Raw genomic sequence first — 14,556 nt, 5'->3', positions numbered from 1 at the left:
TATATATACATATATATGTATGCATGTATTTATGTGTATATATTACAAGTCTTAACATGTGCACACACACATATGATTAGTTCAAAGAAGTATAACTATATTTTATAGCCTATGATATTAATATTTCAACAACATGATGTCAACTTAGCAAAGACGTGCACAATGAGAGACCAAGATGATGCTCTCTCTCTCTCTCTCTCTCTCTCTCTCTCTCTCTCTCTCTCTCTCTCTCTCTCTCTCTCTCTCTCTCTCTCTCTCTCTCTCTCTCTCTCTCTCTCTCTCTCATTAAGCATATTGACTGAGCATCGAATTTATACTTGTTGTCACCAATTAATATCCCTTCTTGCCACCATAATAAATAATCCAAAAATGTGCAAGCTTTAATAATGAGTGTTTATTTTTTAACCAACGTTTAATAAGGTTGCTAGAGCCATGTATAATGAAAAAGATTTAGTGAGTATTTGGAATGGATGCAAATGAAGATATGTTTTTACCTTAACCCATGCTTACCGAAGAAAACTTACATCTTATATTTGGAAAGAGAAGAACTTTTCCAATGTCACCCATAGTGTGACCAACAGAGCAAAGACTTTGCTAATTATTAGAGTAAATGCATTTTATTTTGTTGAGAAAATACAACCATATTTCACTTTGGTTAGCTATGATTAAATTTATGATAATCTTTTACTATCATTATCTGTTAATTTGTGAAACAATAATACACTTGCCAGAGATCAACACAATATGAATCTAGATCCAGATTACTTGCAAAAATTGTTTTGTATTGTAAATAAGAGAGAGAGAGAGAGAGAGAGAGAGAGAGAGAGAGAGAGAGAGAGAGAGAGAGAGAGAGAGAGAGAGAGAGAGAGAGAGAGAGAGAGAGAGAGAGAGAGAGAGAGAGAGAGAGAGAGAGAGAGAGAGAGAACTATTTACAAGTAAAAAATGAACTATTTGTTGCGAGACATGTCATAATCCAATGTAAAGCAAATTCTATCAAAACCTAGAGTATTTGCAAAAATACTTTTGTATTGCAAATGAGAGAGAGAGAGAGAGAGAGAGAGAGAGAGAGAGAGAGAGAGAGAGAGAGAGAGAGAGAGAGAGAGAGAGAGAGAGAGAGAGAGAGAGAGAGAGAGAGAGTGTGTGTGTGTGTGTGTGTATGAGTAAAGGTGGTGGCAAAGGTAGTGATGGTGGTAGAGCTAGCGACGACAGTGATGGTGGTGACGGTGGTAGTGGCGGCAACGGCAATGGTGGTGGTGGTGGAAGTGGAGGTGGAGGTGGATACATCTAAGGCTAGAATAAGTGAACTATGTGGAATAAGAATAGAGGGGTTGCCAAAAAAAAATCGCTCAAAAGCTCACTCAAAAAACTCACTTCTTGCTCTTCCCCATGCTAAATGGTCTAGGACCTGAGTACAAATATGTCGACACCTCTATATCAATGCGAGCTGAGATACTAGATTTCAATGAGCTTATCTCATTGCTTATACATGAAGACATCAAATTGGGGTTAGATATTAGATCAAATAGCTCTAAAAGCAAAGATGCGGTGTTCTATTCTAATCAATGAGGCTATGGTAGTTGTGGAAGAGGGTTTGATCATGGAAGAGGAACACAATACAATGCATCTCAAAATGTTAATACCTAGTAGGGCCAGAATGCAAGAGGTGGTGGATATTTTAGAGTGAGGGGGAGATCCAGCCCTAGGGGCAAAGGATCTTGGAAGTTGCAGCACACTTAGGATAATCTGAATAAAGATAAGGATTATCATTATTGTGGCAAGTATGGCCACATTGCCAAAGAGTGCTAGAAGAAGCAAGCTAATAAAAAATATAAACAACAGGGACACTATACATCATCAAATTTACAAAAATAGTTCCTGAAAAGAATGGATATGTGTGCACATGAGATGATACTTAGCACAACATTGAGAATAAGGGTGTAATACCCTTGGTCATTCGTAATGGGCAGAAGAAAAGTCTGCATGATGTATTGCATGTGCCCTCTAATATGAAAAAATTATTGTTAATGGGTTAGATGACAAAGTAAAACTTGCAAGTTGCTTTAATAAGCATGGCTACTTTAGAGAAGAGTTTGGTAATGGATGCAACCTCATTTCTCGAGGCAACAAACATGGTAGAATGTTCACATTGGATGCTACATTATGTTAGCTGAAATCAACCATGTTTGCACATGGTCAAGGCATTGTTAGAGACTTGGAAATATGGCACAAAAGAATTGGACATGCAAATATTCAACGACTGCAAACTATGAAAAGAATGTAGCTTGTGATGATAGGTTTGCCTAAGTTTTCATATAGCAAGATCGTTAATGTCTATGATGCATGCCAATTTGGCAAACAATCTCGCTTTCTGTTTGCAAAGCATGTCTAGGGAATAGCTCGAGGCCATTACAATTTGATACATTCTGATGTATGGGGACAGTGATGCAGAACATCTTGATATTTCTAGTATGATGATTCCTAGTATGATGAGTTTTGGTTATGATTTGGCTGATAGCCTTGATAGCGAACTTGGAATTCCATCTGTGTATAATCTAGGTGTTAAGTAGAGCAGGTATGTTTTGCCTCATGAAAGAGGGGAATCAAGCAGTGCACTGCAGTTGAGACTCTCGTAGAGAGTGAGATACCTAGTTGATCGACTCACATACAATGGATATTTTGTGAAGCATTATGCATACATGACTACGGTCATGGAGTACAAAGAATCTACTACATTTGCTAAAGCTATCTTGGATAAGAACTCATGTAAAGCCATGGATGAAGAAATGGATACATTGGCTGAAAATCAGACTTGCGACCTTGTTCCTTTGCCTAAAGACAAGAAGACTATAGGCTATAAATGGATATATAAAGTAAAATGCAAGTCTGATGGTAGCATAGAGAGATAAAAAGGCCAGGTTGGTCGCCAAAGGATATGCTCAACAATATGGTTTAGATTATGAAGAAATTTTCATCCCTATTGCCAAGATGGCAACCATCAGAACTGAGATTGCATTCAAGTTATAGTAGATGAATGTAAAGAATGGGTTCTTGAATGGTGGCTTGGAAGAGGATGTATTAATGGATCAGCCTGAGGGGTATGCGCACTCGCATTTTCCTAATTATGCCTACAAGCTGAAGAAGGCTCTTTATAGGCTGAAACAGGCTCCAAGAGCCTGGCATGCATGCATTAGCAATTACTTGCAGAGTCTTGGTTTAATAGTTGGCATGGTGATTATAGTTTGTTTACAAAAAAGACACATGTGTGGTTGTGCTAGTCATCTATGTGGATGATCTCATTATTACAGGTGATGATAACATTGGAATACAGGTTGTGTTGACTATGCTAAAATCACAGTTTGACATGAAAGATTTAAGTGAGCTGAAATATTTTTTGGGCATTGAAGTGGTAAATTCAACCAATGGACTTTGGCTAATACAGAGATAATATGCATTGGAAATGTTGAAAAAGTATGGCATGACAGAGTATAAACCACTTGATTCACCTTTGGCTCAGAATACCAAATTGGATGTAGATATTGGAGCTAAGGTTGTAGATTTTACTATGTAAATGAAGATGCTTGGAAGTTTGATATACTTGACTATCAATAGGCCTAATTTAAACTAAGCAATTGGACTTATCAGTCACTTTATGTAAAAGTCGAGGAGACCACATTTGGATAGAGTAAGAAGGATCATGCGATATGTCAAGGCAATAGTAGACTATGGGCTATTTTATGAGAAAGATAAGGACCTGAAGCTCATTGGATACACTAATGCAAATTGGGCAAGCTGTTCTTATGATTGCTGGTCTACTAGTGGCTACACATTCAATCTTGGTAGTGGGATAACTAGTTAGAGTAGCAAGAAGCAACCAAATGTTGCACTATCTAGTACCAAGGCAGAGTATAGAGGTGCTACTTTAGCTGCATGTACGATTACATGGTTGCTTAAGTTGATGGCTAATTTGGATATGTAGGTAGTGGCTCCAGTGACATTATACTGTGATAACCTAAGTAGTGTACTTCTGGCAACAAATCCAATTTACCATGCTAGAACGAAGCATATAGAGGTACACTATCATTTCATCTGTGAGATGGTACTTGTTAGGAAAAGTGGACCTCTTACATATGAAAACAAATGATCAAGTAGTGGATATCTTTACCAAGTCACTAGGTAAAGATAAGTTTAGTTACTTCAGACAACTACTTGGAGTATAGTATCTCACTTGAGCTTGAGGGGGAGTGTTGAGATAGTCAAGCTCTCCTCACTTATCTACTACCTACTGACATGACAATAAGGTGTGTGTAGTTGTTGATCATGTGTGTGTTCTTAATAAGTTAGTATATGACTTAACTATGGTTAGTTAGTCAATGGTTAGTCAGTGTAGTCACTTAGACCTAGTTCATGTTGTGTGTTATTAAGTCAGCAAGAGTAAGATGAATAATGAAGAACAATGAGAGCAGTCAACTCACTGTTGCCCCTATCTTCCTCGCATTCTTTTAACAACAAGGAGTACACACACAAAGTGCTAGAGCGGTTTTGTATACATGATGATAAACCTATTGGCTGTCATTTACCTTTTCATGTGAAGGTTAGTCAAACCAATTATTTACAGTGAAATAATAAGAGGGTCAAGATGGCCAAGGTTCCGTATGCATCCTAGTGGACAATTTGATGTATGCCATGATAGCCACTCATCTTGACATAGCATTTATAGTGGGAGTTATGGCACATTATATGGCTACACCTAGCAAAGTGACATTGGGATACTGTGAAGGGTATCATGAGATATGTGAAAGGCACAATAAATATGTGTATTTCCTATGGTAGAGGATACAAGAGTCATGTTTTACACTAGCTCAGATTATACATGATATGCAAATAGTAGAAAGCCCACCTCTAGATATGTCTTCACTTTTGCTCCAGGTGGTGTCTAAGGTGCAGAAATACATGGCCTTATTCACTATTGAGGCAGAGTATATTGTAACCATTGAGGCTTATAAGAAAGTCCTATGATTAGGCCATTTGGTGGCAGACATTAGTATTATGGTTACTCCTATACTGAAGTCCAATTCGATGGGTGCCATTTAGTTGGCCCATTTTCCATGCAAAGACAAAGCATATTAAGGTGTGCTATCACTTTATCAAGGATTTGGTAGAAGACAAGTCCATTGAGCTTGTCAAGATTCCTAAGATAACATATTTTTTCATCCAGTTGTACTTTGTGTACATGTTGTACATTTCTCTTTTCTCTTTTACTCCCTACTAAGGCACATTCACCTTTAAGTGGAAGGTTGTTGGGGGTTAAAGGTTACCTATGCCTGGCCGCCTATATTTATTGTATAAGAACCTGCATACTTGTATACTAGATGGTGAGTGCCCATCACTGTCACTTTATTCTTTATTCTTTTAGTAACTAATAGAATAAGGGAAAGCATGTCACACATTGTGACTATTGTAGTTTCCACATACAATGTCTCCCTCTCTTGCTCCCTTGCTCCATTCTCTATAGCTCTTGCCTTACTCTTGCTTCTGCTTGTGTGCTTCTACTTGAGCTCTACCTTTCACATCCAAATACCTTTCTCAAGCTCCTTCTCAACAACTTCCATATCCATCGACTTGCTTCCTATAATTGCAATGTAGTTAATTTCCATTCCATCCTTCTCACAACTTTGAAGGTGTCTTTTCCCACCTTCAACAACTTAGCTCTATCATTGGTATGCATTAAATTGGCCTCAACATCACACTCGGAAAAAGAATCTCTGCATGTAGTAGAGAAGGGTAGTAGTTGCTAATATTAATGTTATTTAAAGCTTTAGAGGCTGTAAAGGCAAATAAAGATGCACTAGTCTACTAGGCATTGTGGTGCCTCCTTTTATATTGGCACCCCTTGTTACCACACGAGTTTTCAAATGATCACTTCTATTTTGTTGGAGCCAAAACACATACACACATGGTTTCTCTTCGACACCTTGCTTAGGGAGGCTTCCGACGGCCCCTTTTCCAAACAACCTACACACATTCGCTTCACCTTTTCACGCAGTCGACAAACAACACTAATGTTGACACAATGAAGAGATGTTTGGTAACTTTTGCATATTTGCAAAAGTTTTGATAGGCACAAAACCAGCTATGATTCCTTTTTGTGAGCTTTAGAATGGGATGGTGGGACACTGGGAAGGCGCTAGTTCTAACGTTCTACTTAGTTTACTTTGGGATTACAAAGAAAAAAGTGCTACCTAGTAGATGGTGGTAATATGGGACTGATTTCCTAACGGTCAAATTTCAAAAGGTATTTACCGCGAGAGAGAGAGAGAGAGAGAGAGAGAGAGAGATGGAGTCATGATGCGGTTCCTCATTCTTCCCACATCCCGAAGAAAAAGCGAGCGAAGAGTGGAAGATCCATCTGTCCCTGTGGGCTCCCTTCTTCTTCTGCTGGGTCTCCTTCTCTCTCTCTCTCTCTCTCTCTCTCTCTCTTCTGCTCTCACTGTTTTTGCGTATCTTGATGAACGTTGGGCTAGGGAAACGAAGAGGAGTTGAAGCGTTCAATCGCCATTGAACCGTTCTCTAGTCTCAAGGTCAACCCTTCTCTCAGCCTACACGCGCACAGACCATCGCATGCTTAAGTCGCCATAACCATCCACAGACTTCTTGCTTCTCTAGAAAGCCCCTCTCTCTTGCGCAACCTCACATCAGATTTACCTTGTGTTGTGCTCTCTCTCTCTCTCTCTCTCTCTCTCTCAAACCTAATTCTGCAATGTCATGAAAGGGAACGATATCAGAGAATGCTCCAATCAAAATGGGACAGAACAGTCAGAAATTCTGACCTTTCTCTGATCCTCTTGACTAGACGTCCATCCGATTTCCTATGATCTAAGCAAGTCAGAATCACATCCCCCTCAGTATCCTGCTTAACTTGTGCCTGATTCAACATTATGCTTAATTAGACTAGATTCAGCAACTTGATCACCTTGTCGATGTTTGTATTCAAGCATTAATTTCCTGGAATTTGAACGGATTCTTAATTACGCGTGGCATTCCCAAAGAGTAATCACACTGCTATGACATCAATACATTCCCAGTAACCTGGTATAATGGCTCTAACTGCACATCTTGTTGAGAAATGGAGTTTGCAGAAGAGGAAGTGGAAAGGGGTGATTGCCTTGAGCAACAATATAGCCATGACCATGCTTGATTCTTACAAGTTTAAAGTAGTTGTGACCATTGAAGAGGCCAAAGTGCTCCAGGAAGTCAAGGAAAGGATAGAAACAGGGCCGGGAATGGTGGCTGTGCGAAGCTAGCAAAGGAGCAGGATGGTATCTGCAACCTGGGATATCATGCTTCTCCGAGACTAATCTTGTGACCTTGACCAACATCATTGAGCTGAAGAAGCTCATTAGGAAAGGAATACCCCCTGCATTAAGGCCAAAAGTGTGGATGGTGGTATCTGGAGCTGCGAAGAAGCATGCAACAGCTCCTGAGACCTACTATAAAGACCTAATATTCGCTGTTCAGGGGAAAGAAACAGCTGCAACTAAGCAGATAGATCAGGTAAAGCATCTCAGCATGACATTACACATTATTTAGGCAGGAATGATTGAGAGTTTGAAAAGAGCAGTTGAAGGAAATAATAATATATCACATTGCCTATAGTAATGATTGGCTGCAAAACATATCTATGCACAAAGCTTCTACTTAAACTACACATCCATGGCTTAGAATTTCCTCGCTGTGCCAGATCTAGTAAGATTCAGACCTATGATTCTTTCACATAGCTTATTCAAGACAATCAGCACAGAAGGCATAATGGTTAGAAAATTGCTGAAAAGGCTATATCCATAACATGTCATTATTGATCTCAGGATCTTGCTCGGACTTTTCCTTCACACCCCTGGCTGGATACTCCAGCAGGCCATGCAGCATTACGTCGAGTACTTGTGGCCTACTCCTTCCGCGACTCCCGAGTAGGGTATTGCCAAGTGAGTCTAGACACTTGCACCTGCCCTTGGATTACTGCTATCAAGTAATATGTGTTTGTGGCAGCTTACTTTCTGCAGACTCAGCCAGAAATGTGTGAGTTTTGCAAAGTTGATTGCCCTAAAATCAAAGCTATGTGCTGGCAGGGAATGAACTATGTAGCTGCACTGCTTTTGTTAGTGATGAAAAGTGAGGAAGCAGCTTTCTGGATGCTGGCTGTACTTGTGGAGAACATACTAATGAAAGATTGTTATAGCGATGATCTTTCTGGCTGCCGTGTTGAGCAGGGAGTCTTTAAAGATCTGCTTGTGAAGAGCTGCCCAAGGTTAGTTGTATAATTGTGTCATTACAGAAAGATTATCACATCCCATTTCTTCAAGTTGAGACTCTTAAGACTTCATGCCCTGTGCTTGGATCCAAGCACATTTCATTATGATGAAGCAGGGCAACCTTTCTCATGTTGAACCTGAACTTTTCTTTTCTGCTTGATCCCTTTTATCTGTAAAATTTTTAACCAGCTAACCATTTTCTAAGAATGATGTGTGTGACCTTAACATTGTTACACAGGTTGGCAAAGCACCTAGACTACGTTGGTTTTGATGTGTCACTTGTCATCACAGAATGGTTCTTATGCCTTTTTGCAAAGAGTCTTCCCTCAGAGGTAGGTTATTCTCATCTTCTTTTGCCATTCACTTGGTCAAAATAATGCAGTAGGTAGCTTAACAATATGACACCGACTACTAGCTTCTTATAAGTAGAGGAAGATTTTTGTTGACCCTTATCCATATGTCTGCAGACAGCAATGCGAGTCTGGGATGTGCTTTTCAATGAAGGGGCTAGAACCGTGTTCAGAGTTGCCTTGGCTATTTTCAAGGTGAGGATGTAGTGTCACAGTTAAATAACCCTGAGGATGAGATGCATTTGATATGCTGAACAGTGGTTTCTTCTGTATTTTGAAGAACCATCTGGGGTGTTCTCTTGAGCATGAGATCCATGAATAGATGGCTGGATAAACCTATCAGAGTTTAAGCCTTCCCTTGAAAAGCATGACGGCAGTGACTAAGTGATTTGTGCAGCAGAATTGATAGCCTATAAAGATGAAGGATGGGTGTTCTTGTTAAAGGACTGTTTGCTGAACTCTTCACTGTCAATGCTTAATATCATCTGAATGAACCTATCAGAGTTTAAGCCTTCCCTTGAAAAGCATGACGGCAGTGACTAAGTGATTTGTGCAGCAGAATTGATAGCCTATAAAGATGAAGGATGGGTGTTCTTGTTAAAGGACTGTTTGCTGAACTCTTCACAATGCTTAATATCATCTGAATGAACATGTATGCATAATGTTGACTTCTCAGATGAAAGAAGATCAGCTTCTGTGCAAGAAACAGCTAGGTGAAATCATCAACATCCTTAACAGGGCAGCACGAGGTTCATACGACCCTGATATACTGCTCAAGGTTAGAATCTCTCTCTTGGTTGTTGTATTAGATATACTGTTCAAATACACTGCATTTAGTACTAAACATATTGCATTCTTCTGTATAGGTGGCCTTTGAGGAAATTGGACCCATGACCACCAATGCAGTAGCAAACCATAGACTGAAACATCAGGAGGCAGTCATGGAAGGGCTAGGCAGAGGTTACAGAAATCCAGGTTCCGATAAGTAATTGATGCATCGGCAACAGCCTATTTGTACATCTATTCTGAGTCTCATATGTAAAAAGAGCCCTTTTTTGCCTGGTGGCTCAAGCTCTTTCTCCTCACATTACCTCAAAGAGAGGATAATGTACAGGTGAAATACTAGGCTATGGAAGCCTGCCTTTGCTGCAATATGATAACAACTAGGCTTGGCAATTGATATATGCTAGGTCAATACAGCCTCACACATCACTGATTAATCAAACAAGAAGTTGAATTGAAGCCCTTGTTGAAGGGCTAAGTTTGTAACTCCTATCAGAAATATATACTTCACTTGCCATATGCAACATCTTCAGGGTGTATATCAATGCCAGGTTTTTTATAATCTTGTTAACTCACAGAAACGTCGAATTTTGTTAGGACTTCCATACACGTATCTGTAACAAGTTTCGTATTCCTGCTGCAAGAGGGTTTGTCTTTAACAAATTTTTTCTTCTCTTTGCAGCCTTGTTGGTATCAGAGAGGGATCAAATCAGCCTTTGGTGGCCTCATCCGTACTGGTATAGTACTAGTAAGGCACTCGGTGTAGTAGATTCACAGATCTTGAATTAACCAGCTATGTAGATGATTGCAATGGAGATGGTGATGAAGATGCCGTGCAGATGATTACAATGAAGATAGCGATTACGATGACGTTGATGATAATGTATATAATCGAACCTGCTTAGTCCAGCTTCTACATTGAACTTCAACATCAAGCCCACCACTAAGAAAATCCAGCATTACATCCATATTCCCCAATTGCAGCTAAGCTACTATTGTGGCAACGACCTCTGGGATGCCAGGTAGTACTTTTAATGCATGAGTACATGGATCATCAAGAGAGCAGCTGAAGTAACGGCAAAAGCATTACACCAACCTTGGATCTTATGTTTGTATTTGGACAGAAAAAAAGAGACTCTAAGGAGTTTCACTTTGGCCATGCACGATCCAAGGGGATATGCTATGAAGGAGGCTTATATAGTCAATATGGCTTTGATGGTTGAGATTATGAGAGAAGTAAAGCAGCTAGTAGACTTGAAAGAAACATTTGGTGAACCAATTGGAGAGTTGCTATACAAGCTAAGGATGACAATGTAATGAAGAATGATACTTGGAAGCTAATGGATTGGCTAGAAAAGAGGAAGATTATTGGCACCAAGTGGATTAAGAAGAGGAGGATTATTAGCTACCACAAAAAAAATAGTTACTACAAAGAGTTTCTCTTTGGACGGGGAGGTGTTAGAGATGGCAAGCTCAACATGTGCGGACATTGATTATGCATGGCTTAGCTAGATGAATCTGCACATCTACACTTAGTATGCTGTGGTCATTATGATTCTCACATGGCTATTGACTTATCACTTATTATATTTAGTTTGTTGCATTTACCTCCGGTCGGCATAGTTATAGTGCCAATCAAATAGTATAGTCAATTATGCACTATTTGACTTAGTAAGCCACTTTCCTTTATGTTGTATCTTATCTATACTTTGTGTATATTGTATTGTGTGTGGAAGAAGAATAAAGAACCAGCAAGGAAACGTTTTGGCCTCCATCTCTCTTCTTATGTTCTTAAGTGATCTTCCTTTTGTGTATGGTATGTGTTTGGCATAGTAGGTAAAGCAAGTCCTCCTACCACGTGATTCTTGACATAGTATCAAAGCAGCTCCATTGAGAGAGGCTTGTTTTGAAGGCTGAAGTGAAGAAGAAGAAGCAAGGATTTAAGCAACCAAGCAATGGGGCAAGAGGCTCTCCTATTTTTCCACTCTTTCTCTTGTTGAATAGTGCCTGTGGAGGCACTAGAAGCAAGGCCGAGTAAAAATCTTACATTGGCGTGAGATTTAATATGCAAGTAAAGCACTGTATATTTTACAAAATTTTGACAATTTAAGGCCATTTTGGACACTGTTTTAGACACACAAGGTTGGCATACTATAATTTTGGCTGTCAGTCGAAAGTGGGTATACATATTACAAATTTTAAATCTATAAGTTTTAAGGTGTTTGCCAAGAAGTAAAATAAATTTTATCTACAAATAGATTGCAGATTACATGTACTATTGAGTAATTTGTGAAAAAGAGTGCTTCTTATATTATTGTATACTTATTGTGAAAGATTGCATAAGACTTGCTTGATGCTTTGTATTATTTTTATAATAGTGGCAGAGAATGGTGAATATCCCATAATTCAGTTGTTGAAGCGAAAGTTGAGTAACCATGTGATTGCAGATGAATTAAAGACGTAGAAAGAATGGAATGCAAATGACAAAAAGGTGATGTATTGGCTATTTGCAGTCATTGATAATACTGTATTGGGGCATATCAAGAATGCAGAAACTTCACATGCATCTTGGACAATTTTTGAGAATATGTTTTCAGTAAATATAAAAGGCACGGGGAAGATTAAACTCAAGCAAGAGATGAATACTTCAAAAAAATGAAGCTTGGATAATTTTTGAGAATACGTTTTCAGTAAATATAAAAGGCACGGGGAAGATTCAACTCAAGCAAGAGTTGAATACTTTGAAAAAATAAAAAGTATCTGTAAATGAGTATGTTTTGAAGGTGAGAAGCGTTGCAGATGCTTTGATAGTGATTGATGCAATGCAATGATAATGATTTGATTTGATCTACTTTGGATGGCCTTAATAATGAGAAGTCTTGAAAATCATTTGTCACTTATGTATACGTACGAAAGCCATTTTCAGATTTTGATGAGTTGGTCTCTCGCATGATTACTAAAGAGATCAATATGTAGGGTGACTCATTTGAAAGAAATAGTAAACATGTCTAAGCATTTTACTCCAGTTCAAAAAGAAAACGTTGCAAATTCTTTTCAAGAGGCCATTGTATGGGACCGGCTGGTGATAACCAACAAAAAAAGTTAAATTAACAATTTGGTGAAATGCAGGTTTTAAAAGGCCATGGAAACTTTAGAGATAAGGGAAGCTCTAGAGGAAGAGGTGGATGGCAGAATAGATGTTCTAGAAATTCTATTATTGTTTGTCATTACTGTGGTGAAAGATGTCATATTGGAATCAATTATTATACTAAGAAGGATGATATGTGCAGTGGTAAATTGTAGCAAGGAAACTATGCATCGTCTCTTTATGAGATAGAATGAATAAAAAAATGAGCGTTTATTTGTTATGTAGCATATGATGAATGTTGTTAGAGGAAAGGGGATACATGATGATGTGTGGTATGTTGATCCAGGTTCATCTAACCAGTTATGTTGAATATGTTAGAGAGATGCAAGATTTACAAAATCCAAGTTGTGTACAGACGTTATGATTCTTGCCATCCAAATTCACATATTGGAAAGGTTCCCTTGTCCTTGCATGATGGCTAGACAAAGAGTGTCAAATGTATTACATTTGCCATATCAAGCACAAGAATTTAATGTCAGTTTGTGAGCAAATGGTAGAGCAAGGATTGCATGTTCGATTTAATGTGAAATATTATTTTGTAGAAGACATTAGCAATAAGTGTAAGTTGGTTACAAAACGAAGTAGTTTTGACCGTATATCTACTTTATATGTTGAAATTATTGCTATGAATGCTGCCATGTATGCTAAAGGAAAAGAAGCAATCATAGATATTGAAATATGGCATAAATGTTTTGCTATGCATACTACTATATATATTAGAGAGAAAGGAGCGATCCCACATATTGAAATATGGCATAAATACAAAGGTTGAAATTAATGCAATCCAATGGATTGGTTAGATAGTTGTTTGCTTTTAGAGCTATGAAATTTCATAAAGTGTGTGAAGCATATCAATTTGATAAGTAGCCAAGATAACCTTTTCCATACGATAGAGATATGAGCAAAAATATACTTGATGTTGTGCATATAAATGTTTAGGAACCTACATAAAATATACCTCTTGGTGAAAGTAAATAATTTATCACGTTTATTGATGATTTTTCAAGGAAGCTATGGGTATGGAGGGGGAGAGTACCTCTTTGATGAGTTTACTGGCTTCTTGAGGTCTCATAGGATAAAGAAACAATTTACTTACAAGTTTATCCCATAGCAAAATGGGATTGTAGAAAGAAAAAATAGGCATATTACAGAAGTTGCATGGGCATTGATAGCTGAAAAGAATATGTCAAAATATTTTTAGTCTGAAGTAGTTTATACTACTTTTCTATATAATGAATAGAACTTCCGCAACTGTAGTTCATGAGATGACCCCTAAAGAATGCTTTATATGGAAGAAGTCCAATGTGTCACACTTGAAAGTGTTTGGATATATCACATATGTTCATGTGCCAAATGAGGTGCAAAAGAAGCTTGATCCAAAGGCTAAAAAATGTATTTTTATTGGATACTCTTTAGAGCATAACGGGTATAATTGTTATAACCCTATTATAGGTGAGCTCAAAGTGAGCAAGGATGTTATTTTTTATGAGATGAGCAATTGGTATACATCTAGTAGTGTTATATTAGATGATGATGATGATGATCACATTGTAGAAAGGAAAGCAAGAATCATCAAGTCTTAGTGAATTAGCTAAATATAATCTGGTACTATATCTATAGTTAGTCATTGGTTTGGGAGACTAAGGAGTAGCCCACATTTTCAGGTGGATCTACAAGTGTTGCATGTAAAGATAAAGGAAATAAGAAAGTGTTAGATAGTAATGATACATCTACTAGTCACTTGGAATTTGATGGAGATTTTGGTGGTTCAGAGAGTTTAGATAATGAGCTTGGTATTCCTTCGATCAAGACACCATGTATAGAGAGAGCACATGGTAATGTAAAGGCTCCATTAATTGATCTAGGGATATGCAGGTCTAGCAAGGTTAGATACCCTATTAAAAGATTTGGTTTTGGAGGTTATGTAGCTCACTATTATGCTTATATGGTAAAGATAGTTAAGGATGTT

The 14,556-nt window shown here is 38.2% G+C and overlaps 1 protein-coding gene across 1 annotated transcript; it reads left to right on the top strand.

Annotated features, from left to right (window-relative positions):
• Positions 1-6,347: 6,347 nt before the first annotated feature.
• LOC148008352 (uncharacterized) lies at positions 6,348-10,064 on the top strand. Its single transcript, XM_087674289.1, is given in 8 exon segments — positions 6,348-7,264; positions 7,266-7,551; positions 7,863-7,979; positions 8,124-8,302; positions 8,545-8,638; positions 8,774-8,851; positions 9,333-9,434; positions 9,523-10,064. Coding segments are annotated over 8 exon segments (1,149 nt in total). The 5' UTR covers positions 6,348-7,094; the 3' UTR covers positions 9,646-10,064.
• The last annotated feature ends 4,492 nt before the right edge of the window (positions 10,065-14,556 follow it).

This window comes from Lygodium microphyllum, unplaced genomic scaffold, assembly GCF_053477565.2.
Source record: "Lygodium microphyllum isolate KBCC unplaced genomic scaffold, Lygodium_microphyllum_v1.1.10 scaffold_172, whole genome shotgun sequence".
Lineage (NCBI taxonomy): Eukaryota > Viridiplantae > Streptophyta > Polypodiopsida > Schizaeales > Lygodiaceae > Lygodium > Lygodium microphyllum.
Note: the sequence above shows the minus strand (reverse complement) of the source record. Positions and strands in the feature narration are given on the sequence as shown.